This window comes from Mastigoproctus giganteus, chromosome 2 (assembly GCF_048544385.1).
Source record: "Mastigoproctus giganteus isolate SK-2022 chromosome 2, ASM4854438v1, whole genome shotgun sequence".
Taxonomy (NCBI): Eukaryota; Metazoa; Arthropoda; class Arachnida; order Uropygi; family Thelyphonidae; genus Mastigoproctus; species Mastigoproctus giganteus.
The window spans coordinates 122,788,918-122,803,233 of NC_143576.1; the positions used below are offsets into that span (position 1 = coordinate 122,788,918).

The following is a 14,316-nucleotide window of genomic DNA, read 5'->3' on the forward strand; positions in this document are numbered from 1 at the left end:
TGATTTATTTTCTGTTTTATTAGCTTAAATTGGCATATTAACTTATTCCTAGAGTAGCTTTATATTCCTATTTACGATACTTAGTTTAAAGTAACTTAGATAGAGATTTTGTAGGTATTACTTAGTATCGGAAAGGGTATCAAATCCACCTGTTTACCGTTCGTACAATACAATATTTTGTATTGTACACGATACAAAATATCTCAAAATAGATAGCATAAGCTTAATATAGTATAGTATAGTACATAATATTGTCAATTAATCAGATAATTAATCTTGTTGAACTTCATTGTCAATTAAATTGTACTTTTAACTATACATGGGTTACGTAATATAAATAATTAGTAAAAAAAAAAAAATTAATACTTAACTTGATACGGAAGTTATATAAAGGGATTTCATAGATAACACTCGATACTGAAACATAAATATAGAGTTATAACTGTGTTGGGATATAAGTTTAGGCTTTTAATTTTGTACTGAAATTCAAATTTTATTGAAATTAAATCGAAATCATGACAGACCAGAGCAGCAAAGCAAAAGGCTCAAGCTAATGGGAGTACTGTGGCTCAGGGGAGAACTGAGGGGGCCAGTTGCCCTCTGAATCACAGCCTATTAAAATGCACTACTTGCTTGATGTTTGTGGAGCAGTCAGGTACGGGACATGATACTGCCATGGGGGATGTCTTTGTGTGTGCGCGATGCAAGGAGTGTAAAGAAATCAGGCGACAACTCAGCATTGTTATGGGCCTATATGAGAGCTTGAAGGACAGGGTGGATGCCCTCGAAGGATTAAAAGTGAGGGGCCCATCAAGCTCTCAGCTGCCCACACCAATGCCAGAGCTTGCACTTGGTCATCAAGCAACACAGCGGCAGCCCCCAAGACAGAATGCACTGGTCCCAAAGGAACTAGTAGTTGTTGGTGACTCTATTGTCAGGGAAACGAGAAACATGCTTTGTAAAAAGGATAGGCGGAACAGGACCAGGGTATGTCTGCCAGGGGCAAAGGTTGATGATGTTGTAGAGCGGATATCATCTTTTAAGGGCACAAAAGGTGATATAGTTGTACACGTTGGCACTAATGATATTAAGAGTAGGAGACCGGCAGAATTACTTAACAAGTACAGGTCACTGTTGAAAAAAAGCCATGAATTAGGGTTGAATTTGAAAGTGTCTGCAATTCTGCCCAGACACAATAGGAGGGAGTATAAGATGAGAGCCATGTCAATCAATTTGGCTCTGGAAAGATTGTCCAAGGCTCAAGGGGTAGACTAATAGATTAACAGTAGCCACTGGCAGAGGTGAAAAAGATTCTTGCACTGCTTCTATTGGAATGAGCAGCAGCCTGGAAAACAAGATGCAGGATATTTCAGAGAGTGCTGGGAATCATTGGGGTACAAATAAACACATGGGTTGTGTTAGGGTAGCTAAGAAAAAGAACAGGTGCAGGTATACTTGCGTGTACACCAATGCTAGGAGTTTAGTAAATAAATTTGATGAATTTGAGGTATTGCTCAAAACATCAAAGGCAGATATTGTGGGGATTTCAGAGACGTGGTGTCACACAGATATAAGGAATGCAGAACTGGAATTTGTGAAGTACAATGTCTACAGAAAGGATAGACAGGATAGGAAGGGAGGAGGGGTTATGCTATTAGTTAAGAAATACATAAAATCCAAGGAAGTGAAGCCAGTCGACATTGCTGGACAATGCAGTGTCGAGTCAGTTTGGTGTGACGTAAGCATTGGGAGATCAAAATTGAGAGTAGGATTGTGCTGTAGGCCTAATGACTCTGATGAGTATAATAAGAAACTGTACAGGGAAATAGAGTGGGCCAGTAAATCAGAGAGTCTTATAATGGGGGATTTTAATTTCCCAGATATTGACTGGAATTTGGGGGCTGGTCACTCACACACTAGCAAGGCTTTTGTGGATTTATTGGATGATTGTTTTCTACATCAGCATGTTCGGGAGGCATATAGAGGGAGTAATACTCTTGATTTGATTATCAGTAGTGATTCTTCATGCATTAAGAATCTGCAGGTAAATGAACCACTAGGTGGCAGTGATCACAGTGTGCTGAAGTGGGATTTACTCAAAGAGGTAACTACCATTAGGGGTATAGGGAAAGGTTATTGCTTTCGTAAAGGTGACTACAATGGACTGAGACAGTATTTAAATTCTATACAGTGGGACCAACTGATGATGTTACCAACAGCAAATTCAAAATGAGAAGCATTCAAAGAACTTATCTTGGAAGCTACTAGGCTTTACATACCAACTAAGAAATATTGTTCAAGGTTTAGGCCTAAGTGGATGTCAGATGAACTAATGAGACATATGGCAGAGAAGAAAAATGCATGGGATACATACAAATTAACACGTGACACAGAAGCCTATGATAGATATAAGTTGATCTGTAACCAAGTTACAAAGGAGGTTAGGCAGGCGAAGGCAGATTACGAGAAATCTTTGGCAAGGGATGCAAAGAAAAACAGCAAAGAGTTCTTTACTTATGTAAACTCTAGAAGGAAGGGGATGAATCAGATTGGTCCACTGGATATCGATGGGTCAACTGTTGATGATCCTGCTCAGGTAGCTAACAAACTGAATGAATATTTTGCATCGACATTCACACATGAGGAGTTATTCAGCAAGGGGAATGCCAGAGGTGTATTCAACTCTGGCAGTAAGCTGGAGAATCTTGTAATAACTGAGAGTAAAGTGGAGGAGAAATTGTTGAAGATAAATACAAGAAAGGCACCTGGTGTGGATGGGATCTATCCAGTTATATTAAAGTAGGCAGCAAAGGAAGTAAGCAAACCCTTAGCCATAATTATGAGAGCTTCCTTGGACTCAGGGGAAGTACCCATGGACTGGAGATGTGCAAATGTGACCCCAATTCACAAAGGAGGATCAAAGGGCGACACAAGTAATTATAGACCTGTTAGTTTAACTTCTGTTCCAGGAAAATTAATTGAGGCACTGGTTTAAGAAGCACTGCAGGATCATCTAGACAAGACTCCAGTTATAGCTCGGACACAGCATGGTTTTGTTAAGGGGAAGTCTTGCCTGACCAATTTGATTGGATACTATGATGCAGTCACAAAAGAACTGGATGCAGGGAATAACTTTGATATTATATACTTGGATCTTAGAAAGGCTTTTGATACTGTTGCACATGGAAGACTGCTGCACAAATTGGAGCAGTGTGGCATTGGAGGCAATTTGCTGCTATGGATAAAGGGGTGGTTGAGAGGGAGAAGACAGAGAGTGGTAATCAATGGACACTGCTCATCGTGGACTAATGTTATTAGTGGAGTCCCTCAGGGCTCAGTGTTGGGTCCATTATTGTTTTCTGTATTTATAAATGATATTGATGATGGTATATCAAGCTTAATGTCCAAGTTTGCAGACGATACGAAGGTTGGCAGGGTTGTCAAGGATACTACTGACACTATGCTACTGCAACAGGATCTGGAAAGGTTGAGCAGATGGGCTGAGAGGTGGCAAATGAAGTTTAACATTTTACAAATGTAAAGTACTACATATGGGAAACAGCAACCCCAGAGCAACGTATCCACTCTGTGGTACTACACTGGCAATGGTAGAGAATGAAAGGGACCTGGGGGTGGTTGTGCAGGCAGATATGAAGTTTTCTGAGCAGTGCAGACGGGCTGCAAGAGTAGCTCATGGTGTATTGTCGATGATATATAGGAATTTTTCTAGCAGGGATAAGGAGGTGATTATTCCCTTGTACAAGGCAATGGTCAGGACACACCTAGAATACTGTATACAGATCTGGAGGCCTTATTTCAAGAAGGATGTAGAGATGCTGGAACAAGTACAGAGAAGGGCAACAAGATTAGTAAATGGAACAAAGGAATGCTCTTACGAAGAAAGGCTTAATTTTGCAAATTACAGTGTCTGGAGACTAGGTGCCAGCGAGGTGATCTGATAGAGGTGTATAAAGCCTTGAATGGTTTGAGCATGCTCAATGCTAATAGGATTCTTCCTCTTGCTCAAAATAATCACCTGAGAGGGCATAAATTCAAATTGAGGAAAGACAGATGTAGGATAGACGTGAGGAAATTTGCCTTTAGCCAGTGGGTGGTTGGTTGGTGGAACCGACTTTCATCCCTTGTCGTGGAAGTTGATAGCCTAAATAAGTTTAAGGCTCAGCTGGACAGGCATTTCGGATGAACAGAGGGGGGAAGTGGAAGTGGGTATTTTTTTATTTATTTATTTTTTTTGGCTGATGCTGCATAAGCTTGCTTCCTTGCATCAAATGCCTCTACTAATGCTAATGCTAAGGGGGCATAAGTTCAAATTGAGGAAAGACAGCTGTAGAAAGATGTGTGGAAATTTGCCTTTAGCCAGCAGGTGGTTAATTGTTGGAACAAACTTCTGTCTGTCATTGTGAAAGTTAATAGGTTAAATAAAGGAATGGTTGTGTGAATTTTTTTTTTTTTTCTGTTTTTTGGCTGATACTACAAAAGCTCATATGCTTGCTTTCTTGCATGACATGCCAGTATTACTATTACTATTAATTCCAGGATGGTTTTGCTATTATGTGAGTGACCAATCCACAAGTTTCAGTCAATATCTGAAAAGTTCAAGTTGTCCATCATTATGGCATTTTCTGATTTACTGGCCTACTCTTTGTGTCTATATCTCTTCATTACGTGCATAACAGTCATTTAGTCTTTAACATACCCTTACCCTCATTTTTTTTGGGGGTGGTTTTGTTATACCAAACTGATTCAACATTGTACTGTTGACCTGTGTCAACCAGGTGCACTTCCTGTCATAACTTAACTTTTCTGTTAATCCTTTGGGTTGGTTAGTCCAAGTTTTTCACTCTCCATTAAACATGCAAGAGAGTCCATAAATGCACACTATTACAACATAAATCACACTGAGCAATATGGTTTAAGTCACTGAGTCTCCTAAAAAAAAACACAACAGCAATTCCCTCCACCCTCTGGAATTGCTAAATGAAGAAGTAAATGGGAAGCATTCAAAGAATTAATCTTGGAAGCTACTGGACTTTTCATACCAACTAAGAGATATTAGCATTAGTGGAGGAATATGATGCAAGAAAGCAAGCTTATGCAGCAGCATCAGCCAAAAAAAAAAAAAAAAAAAAAACCCACATTTTACGCCTCCATTCGTTCCAAATGCCGGTCCAGCTCAGCCTTAAATTTATTTAGGCTATCAACTTCCACAACAAAAGACGGAAGCCTGTTCCACCAATCAACTATCCGCTGGCTAAAGGCAAATTTCTACACATCTATTCTAAAACTGTCTTTCCTCAATTTGAATCTATACTCTCTCAGGTTCTTAATCTGAGTACGAAGAAGAATCCCATCAGCATTCAGCTTGCTCAACCCATTCAAGGCCTTATACACCTCAGTCAGATCACCTCGCAGGTGCCTACTCTCCAAGTGTTTCTTTGTATGACCACCCCTTTGTTCCCCTCACCAGTCTTGTTACTCTTCTTTGTACTCATTCTAGCAACTCTACATCCTTCCTAAAATGAGGCCTCCAGACCTGTACACAGTACTCTAGGTGTGGCCTGACCATTGCCTTGAACAACAGCAAGAAATATATTCAAAGTTTAGGCGTAAATGGATGTTAGATAAACTAATGACATTTGTGGCAGAGAAGAAAAATGCATGGGATGCTTATAAATTATCAGGTGACACAGAAGCCTATGGTAGATATAAGTTGGTCTATAATCAAGTCACAAAGGAGGTTAAGCAGGCAAAAGCAAATTATGAGAAATCTTTGCAAAGGATGCAAAGAAAAACAGCAAATTCACACAGAAGGAGTTATTCTTGGAGGATAATGCCAGAAGTTTTTCAAACTCTGGCAGGGAGCTAAAAGGTTTTTGTAATAACTGAGAGCAAATTGGAGGAGAAATTGTTGAAGTTACACATAAGAGAGGCATCTGGGTTGGATGGGATCTGTCTAATTATATTAAAGGAGGTGGCAAAGGAACTAAGCAATCCCTTAGCAATAATTATGAGAGCATCCTTGGACTCAGGGGAAGTCCCCATGGACCGGAGATGTGCAAATGTATCCCCAGTTCACAAAGGGGGATCCTAGGGTGACACGAGTAATTACAGACCAGTTAGTTTAACTTTTGTTCCAGGGAAAATAATGGAGTCACTGGTTAAAGAAGCATTGCAGGATTATCTGGATAAGACTGCAGCAATAATTCAGACACAGCATGGGTTTGTTAAGGGAAAGTCTTGTCTGACAAATTTGATTGGAAACTATGATGTGGTTATAAAGGAACTGGATGAAAAAAAATAATTTTCATATCATATACTTGGATTTCAGGAAGGATTTTGGCACTGTTGCGCATGGAAGATTACTGTACAAATTGGAGCAGTATGGTATTAAGGGTAAGTTGCTACAATGGATAAAAGAGTGGTTGAATTATCGGAGAAGACAGAGAGTGGTAATCAGTGGACACTGCTCTTCGTGGACTAATGTTATTATTGGAATCCCACAGGGTTCAGTGTTGGGCATACTGTCATTTTGTATATTTATAAAATGATATTGATGAAGGTATGTCAGGCTTAGTGTCGAAGTTTGCAGATGATACAAAGGTTGGCACGGTTGTTAATGACAGTAATGGCAGTGTGCCACTGCAATAGGATCTAGAAAATTTTGGGAGATGGGCTGAGAAGTGGAAACTGATTTTAAAATTGACAAATGTAAAGTACTTCATATGGGTAGAAGTAACCGCAGAGGAACATACCAACTGTGTGGTACTACACTTAGGGTGGGAGAAAATGAAGTCCTGGGAGTGATTGTGCAGTCAGATATGAATTTTTCTGAGTAATGCAGAGCTGCCAGAGCAGGTCATGGGGTATTGTTAATGATATACAGGAATTTTGCTAGCAGGGAAAAGGAGATGATTATCCCTTTGTATAAGGCAATGGTCAGACCAAGCCTTGAGTACTGTGTACAGGTCTAGAGGCCTCATTTTAGGTAGGGTGTAGAGTTGCTTGAGAGTGTAAAGAGAAGGGCAACAAGATTGGTGAGGGGAATGAAGGGGTCCTCTTCCCATGAAAGGCTTAAGTTCAGCAGTTTTCAGTTGTGGAGACTAGGCACCTGCAAGGTGATCTGATTGAGGTGTATAAGGCCTTGAATGGATTGAGCACGCTGAATTCTGATGGGATTCTTCCACTTGCTCAGATTATGAACCTGAGGTGGCATAAATTCAAATTGAGAATTTTGAATTTAAGATTGGTGAGGGGAATGAAGAAACAAGATTGGTGAGGGGAATGAAGGGGTCCTCTTCCCATGAAAGGCTTAAGTTCAGCAGTTTTCAGTTGTGGAGACTAGGCACCTGCAAGGTGATCTGATTGAGGTGTATAAGGCCTTGAATGGATTGAGCACGCTGAATTCTGATGGGATTCTTCCACTTGCTCAGATTATGAACCTGAGGTGGCATAAATTCAAATTGAGAAAGACAGTTGTAGAATAGATGTGTGGAAATTTGCATTTAGCTAGCGGGTGGTTAATTCCTGGAACAAACTCCCTTCTGTCATTGTGGAAGTTGATAACCTAAATAAATTCAAGGAGGAACTGGACAGACTTTTAGAGGGAATGGTTGTGTGAAATTGTGTTTTATTTTGAGTGATGCTACATAAGCTCATGCACTTGCTTTCTTGCATCACATGCCTCTATTACTACTACTACTACTACTTTTGTATCCAATACTCACACCACACAAATTTTATGCCGACTTCATATGTTCTGAATCTGGGAAAGCTTTAGTTGTGCTCAACTTTCATTTGATAAGAAGAAGAATGACTTCCAATCTACTCCCCTTTTATCTTGTAAATACATTATACATACACTAGTACAACTTATCAACCCCTTATACACTAGTACAACTGATCAACCCCTGTTTCTGGACAACACACCTCACCACTACCAACATACAAGGGTTAAGTTGGTGTTTGTTGTCCTGGCCAGGTATTTAAATTTACTCATTTTATTGACAACACTCTTGACACTAGGGTCAAGAGCCAAAACACTGTGACAGTTAAGACTACATATTCTTGTCAGCATAGTGTAGGTCCTTGAAGTTATATGAGCTTGTTTCTCTAGCATTGGTTTCTTGTTCATCTGAAACATTACTGGCCATGGCACAATTTTCCAGTATCAGCTGTTGTGGCAAAAACATAAACATCGTATAAATGTGTATCCACGTTATCCCTCATCCTCTCTAACTAGCGGTTTGCCTGAACCCTTACAGTATCTTCAGTGATACTGGCAAAAATCTTTGCACCACCTTTGTTCAAATGTATCCTGTCTCTAAAAGGTTCCTTCTACTTGTAAGTGCAGGCTGCATTCATAAAAAAACTTCTCAAAGAGCTTTGCAGAGTCACTCAGATTTTGAGTTAATGCACAAAGCTTCCAGCATATAGTCCCTCCTATCATGCTTGGATAAAATTGCAGACAAACTGATCTAAATCTAATCTAAATTATGCCATTTCTCGGTACGATCCTATATTTATCCAACATTTTTATCAGTTCATGTGCATTTAAGATTAATAAAACCCTACATGTTTAAAACCCTACATTATTATTATTATTTTTTTAAAATATATTTTATCCCATCTTAAAATCTGACAAACTGTGGGTGACATCAGTTTTTGTTGCTGTCAGACACATCCTGGTTCTGTTCCACCTATCCTTGTTACAAAAAATGTTACCCATTTGCTTGGCAGTGGAATCAGTCAATAAAACTAGATCCTCTTGAACTAGAGCAGTATGTATTGATTATTCTGTTCTGGGGCCTGATTCAGAGATGCATCACTTGCCACTGCCAATTATTACATTTCATCTTTGGTACGTGACTTTTGTTTATATCTCATCTTGACTTATTTTGTAAAAGACTGATGCCGTTTTTAATAGATGCAAATCAAAAACATGAAACAAAATGATTAATACACACTGTGGCAGACTTGTTTAATGAAGTGTACAATATGCATGACTTGTACCCACCCCAACACTATTTTTCCAGTAGTGCCCACATGTCTGTTTTAGGTAGAACAGAACTTTCACTTCTTGAAAGCCATCTTGATATTATATAAAAGATATCCATAAAGAAGTTCAATTAATCTGTAACGTTTTCTGCATATTGTCTAAAATTTATTTTAGTAGTTGGCAACCCTGATTGTAAATGACTTGGTCTCAGTTCCAAATTATTGAATATGTAGTCAAACAGCCCTTAAAAAAGAGTAGTGTTTTTTCATCAGAGCACTTGGTGAAACAATGACAAAATGTTTTGGGTATTCAGAGTGAAGGCAGGATTGCTAGCATTTCACAAATAGCCTAAGATTATTCTGCATTAAAAGCACAGAATGATCAGCTTAGTCTACTTAAGTATACCATATTTTGTTATTTATGTGAAATCTTTAGATGATAAGCTACAATATGAACAGTTCACCTACAGATAACTTGGAGTTCAGTTTATTAGTGAAGTGAACCATTAATTAAAGAATCAACATTTGCAAGGGATGGGAGACAATCTTACCTGCTTTTGAAATTGTTATGCTAATCATCTTTTGTTCTGTTACAGTTACAAGAAGAGTTTTAGACATTTATTAGACTAATATTATAGAAATGTTATGATTGCTGTTGTCATTTCAGATATGTGCTTTTAACATTACGCTCAAAAGAATTACTTTAAAATGCATATCATTTTCAGGTAGTTTATGGTAGTAATATAAAAGCAGCATTCAGTGGATCAAGGGATAAAAGAATAATGATGTGGAAAGTTGGGGACACAAAACCTTGTTTTGTTCTGCAGGGTCATCAGTTGGTAATAACTGGATTAACAATCAACACAGGTGAAATTTTATCAAATTTGAAATTGAGTAATTTTTTAACCACTGATGTAATTATATTTGATTTTACATTGTGTTATTATTGTTGTAGAGTAATTGAAAAATATTATTGCATGATAATACTTCTTAAAAATCTTCAAATTGTTTAATTAATTTTTAAAAATGGAGGCTAGTTTAGTCTTCCATGATGTTATAGGGCACTCCTAGCTCATGTTAAACAGTCTCTTTGTAATGATAAAGTAATGTAAAGTACTACATATGGAATGTAATGTAAAGTACTACATATCGGAAGCAGTAACCCCAGAGTAACGTACCAGCTCTGTGGTACCACACTGACAGTGGTAGAGAATGAGAAGGACCTGGGGGTAATTGTGCAGGTAGGTATGAAGTTTTTTGAGCAGTGCAGATGGTCTGCAAGAGTAGCTCATGGTGTCTTGTCAATGATATGCAGGAATTTTTCTAGCAGGGATAAGGAGGTGATTATCCCCTTGTATAAGGCAATGGTCAGGCCACACCTAGAGTACTGTATACAGGTCTGGAGGCCTCATTTCAAGAAGGATGTAGAGCTGCTGGAATGAGTACAGAGAAGGGCAACAAGATTAGTGAATGGAACAAAGGGGTGCTCTTACGAAGAAAGGCTTAAGTTTTGCAAATTACAGTGTCTGGAGACTAGGCACCAGCGAGGTGATCTGATAGAGGTGTATAAAGCCTTGAATGGTTTAAGCATGCTCAATGCTGATGGGATTCTTCCTCTAGCTCAGAAAAATCACCTGAGAAGGCATAAATTCAAATTGAGGAAAGACAGATGTAGGATAGACGTGCGGAAATTTGCCTTTAGCCAGCAGGTGGTTGGTTGGTGGAACAGACTTCCATCCCTTGTGGTGGAGGTTGATAGCCTAAATAAGTTTAAGGCTCAGCTGGACAGGTATTTTGAACGAACAGAGGGGTGAAGTGGAAGTGGGTTTTTTTTTTTTTTTTTTTTTTTGGCTGATGCTGCATAAGCTTGCTTTCTTGCATCAAATGCCTCTACTAATGCTAATGCTAATGAGGCTTGTCCTCCAAATTTTTATTTTTTCACTTTCATAGTGATGATTAACTCCTTGGCACACTCATGAGTGCGATATACAGTTGTTGATGCACATTTTTTCCCCATACAATGGTGATATTCTACTAGAAACACATACATCGTCCTCCACTGTAAGAAACTGAAAAACATCATGCCGGACACATCTGTCACTGTGGCAGATCATATTGTCTCTACTGCTATGCATTGTTTCATGCACATATAGGCCAGTCAATGTGCTCTACTATTTAGTAGTTGCATAAGAATCAATCCTATGGCAACAAGTAATTTAAACTTATCACGTCAAATCTCATTTTCATTTGATTCAGTTTCATAACTAATATAATGTATAAATTAAAGTATATTTTAGATGTTCGGATATGTCTGTACATTACTGCACTTGTTAAAATGAGATAATTACTAAATTTTTTGTGTCTTTGAAGTCAAGGTTTACTTCTGAAGGTTGCTCACATTTCCTTTGAGGAGATTTCCCATTTCGACAAGATGAAAAATATAGATACTATATAACATTCCTCAAAGACAATAACTTTTTATATACCATATATTCTATCGCATAAGAGGCGCTATCAGAGGGGCAAAGACAACTTAGTTGATTTCAATGCTTCTAAAACTCAGTCTTGTCTTATATCTCACAAAAAGAATTCTTCTGCTCCTATGCTTATCTTTGGTGACACTCTGATTTCTAGGCAAGTTGATATATCTCTTTTGGGGATTACCCTGACTTCTAATCTTTCTCTTGGCACAAGCACATTACAAATATTGCTTCTTCTTCATCTAAAAAACTTGGTTTTCTCTTTTGCTCTTAGCATTACTTTTCTTCCAAACAGCTGTTCACTCTGTACAAATCGCAAATCCGCTCTACCATGGAATTTTGTTTACACATCTGGGGTGGTGCCACCAAAACCTCTCTCTCTCTCTCTGGCTTCTAGATTCCATTCAGAAGACAGCAGTTAGGTTAATTAATGACTCGTCTCTAACAGAGTCTCTCCACTCACTGTCTCATAGACATACTGTTTCTGCTGCAAGCCTTTTCTACAGATACTTCCATGGGCACTTTTCTTCTGAATTAGGGTCTATAATTCCTGCTCTCTCTCTCTCTCTCTTTCTCTTTCAAAACAGTCCGAATACGTGCCGCCACCAACATGCATTTACTGTCAGACTTAACTCACAGAACCAACTTTGCATCTTTCTCATTTATTCATTCAACTGCTGTTTTTTTGAAACAACCTTCCTTCATACATATTTCTTGAAAATTACAGTCTACATAAGTTCAAGTCTAATGTTAACAACTATCTTCTTTCGTTTTGTCAACCTCCAACCCATGCACGGTACTAAGTACTATAGGTTCTAATACCTACTGTGTTTGGGATTTTCATAAAAAAAAAAAAAATGTTTAGCAGTCACACAAATATCATTGTGCTGCATTCTTTATCATTGTGTCCATGATTTCCTTACCACTGAAGTCTGACTAACTGGTTTTCAGTTACCTGCTTTGCTCTTAGAATCTCCTTTCCGTCTCCAGTCCAAGAAAATCTCTCCCCAGTTCAATGATGCTCTCATAATTAACTTTTAAAGGTTCAAAGCACCCTGTTGCTATCTCCTTCAAAATTTACTGCATACATGTAGCAGACTGGAAAGCAAAGTGTCGAGGGTTTCAAGGTCTGTTGGGGGTCTTTGTGGAACAAGCAAATACACGGACTGTGTCTAGGTAACTAAAATTAAGAACAGGTGCATATATACTTACATGTACACTAATTCTAGGAACATAGTAAATAAATCTGATGAATTTGAAGTATTGATTAAGTCATCAAATGTGGACATTGCAGGGAAATTAGAGACATGGTATCATCAGATATAATGGATGTAGAATTTGAATATGGTGAGTAAAATGTGTACAGAAAGGACAGGAAGGGTGGTTATGCTGCTAGTTAAGCAGTGTATTAGCATTAGCAATGATATATGATGCAAGATAGCAAGCTTATAAAGCATCAGCCAAAAAAAAAAAAATCACTTCCTATTTCACTTATCTATTTCCTCCAATAGTTTGTCTAGTTCTTGAATTTGTTTAAGCTGTAAACTTCCACAACAACAGATGGAAGTTTGTTCCAGCAATCAATCACACACTGGCGAAAGGCAAACTTGAGCACATCTATTCATTAAATCTAAGGCGCATATTAAATCTAAAGTAGTGCATCCAGTTGACATGAGTGGCCAATGCAATGTTGAATCAGTTCGGTGTGACAGAAATACTGAGAAAATAAAAATGAGAGTAGGAGTGTGCAATAGGGTTAATGACTGTGATGAATATATCAAACAGAGAAATAGAGTGGGCCAGTAAATCAAAACATTTTAAATTGAGGATTTTAACTTTCCAGATACTGACTGGAACTTGGGAGTTGGTCTGTCATACACTAGAAAGACTTATTGGATGACTGTTTTCTACAGCAGCATGTTAGAGAGGTACCGGGGGGGGGGGGAGAGCAGTACTATTGATTTGATTTTTAGCAGATTCTTTATGCATTAAGAATATGCAAATAAAAGAACCACTAAAGTGACAGTGTTCCCAGTGTATTGATGGGGTTTACTTAAAGAAGTAACTACCAACAAGGAAAAAGTGAAGTGCTTCTGCTTTCATACAGGGGACTACAGTATTCCCAGCTTGTTTTGAGAAAATGGCTGTTGACTGCTTTCACAATCCTTATTTTAAAATCTTCAGAAGTGAGGTTAGATTTGCATTCTGGTGACAGAGTCACACTGTCATTTTAGCATTAGCATTAGTAAAGGCACATGATGCAAGAAAGCAAGCTTATATAGCATCAGCCAAAAAGAAAAAAAAAAAAAAACTCACCCTTCTCATTGCACCCATCCATTCCCTCCAAATGACTATCTACCTTGAATGTATTTAAGCTATCAACTTCTACAATGACAGATGGAAGTTTGTTCCAGCAATCAACCACCCACTGGCTAAAGGCAAACTTCCGCACGTCTATCCTACAACTGTCTTTCCTCAATTTGAATTTAGCCCTCTCAGGCAATTATTCTGAACAAGAGGAAGAATCCCATCAGCATTGAGCATGCTCAAACCATTCAAGGCTTTATACACCTCAGTCAGATCACCTCACAGGTGCTTAGTCTCCAGACATTGTAATTTGCAAAACTTAAGCCTTTCTTCATAAGAGCAACCCTTTGTGCCATTCACTAATTTTGTTGCCCTTCTCTGTACTCGTTCTAACAGCTCTGCATCCTTCTTAAAATTAGGCCTCCAGACCTGTATACAGTACTCAAGGTGTGGCCTGACCATTGCCTTATAAAGGGGATAATCATCTCCTTATCCCTGTTAGAAAAATTCCTGT

General features: G+C 38.4%; 1 protein-coding gene across 1 annotated transcript in view; it reads left to right on the forward strand.

The window, feature by feature from the left end:
• LOC150089537 (WD repeat-containing protein 31-like) overlaps positions 1 to 14,316 on the forward strand; it is a 235,966-nt gene that overhangs the window by 76,014 nt on the left and 145,636 nt on the right. The window contains exon 5 of the mRNA XM_090368655.1: positions 9,741 to 9,882. Coding sequence (XP_090224781.1) covers positions 9,741 to 9,882 — 142 coding nt within the window. The remainder of the gene's footprint in view (positions 1 to 9,740; positions 9,883 to 14,316) is intronic.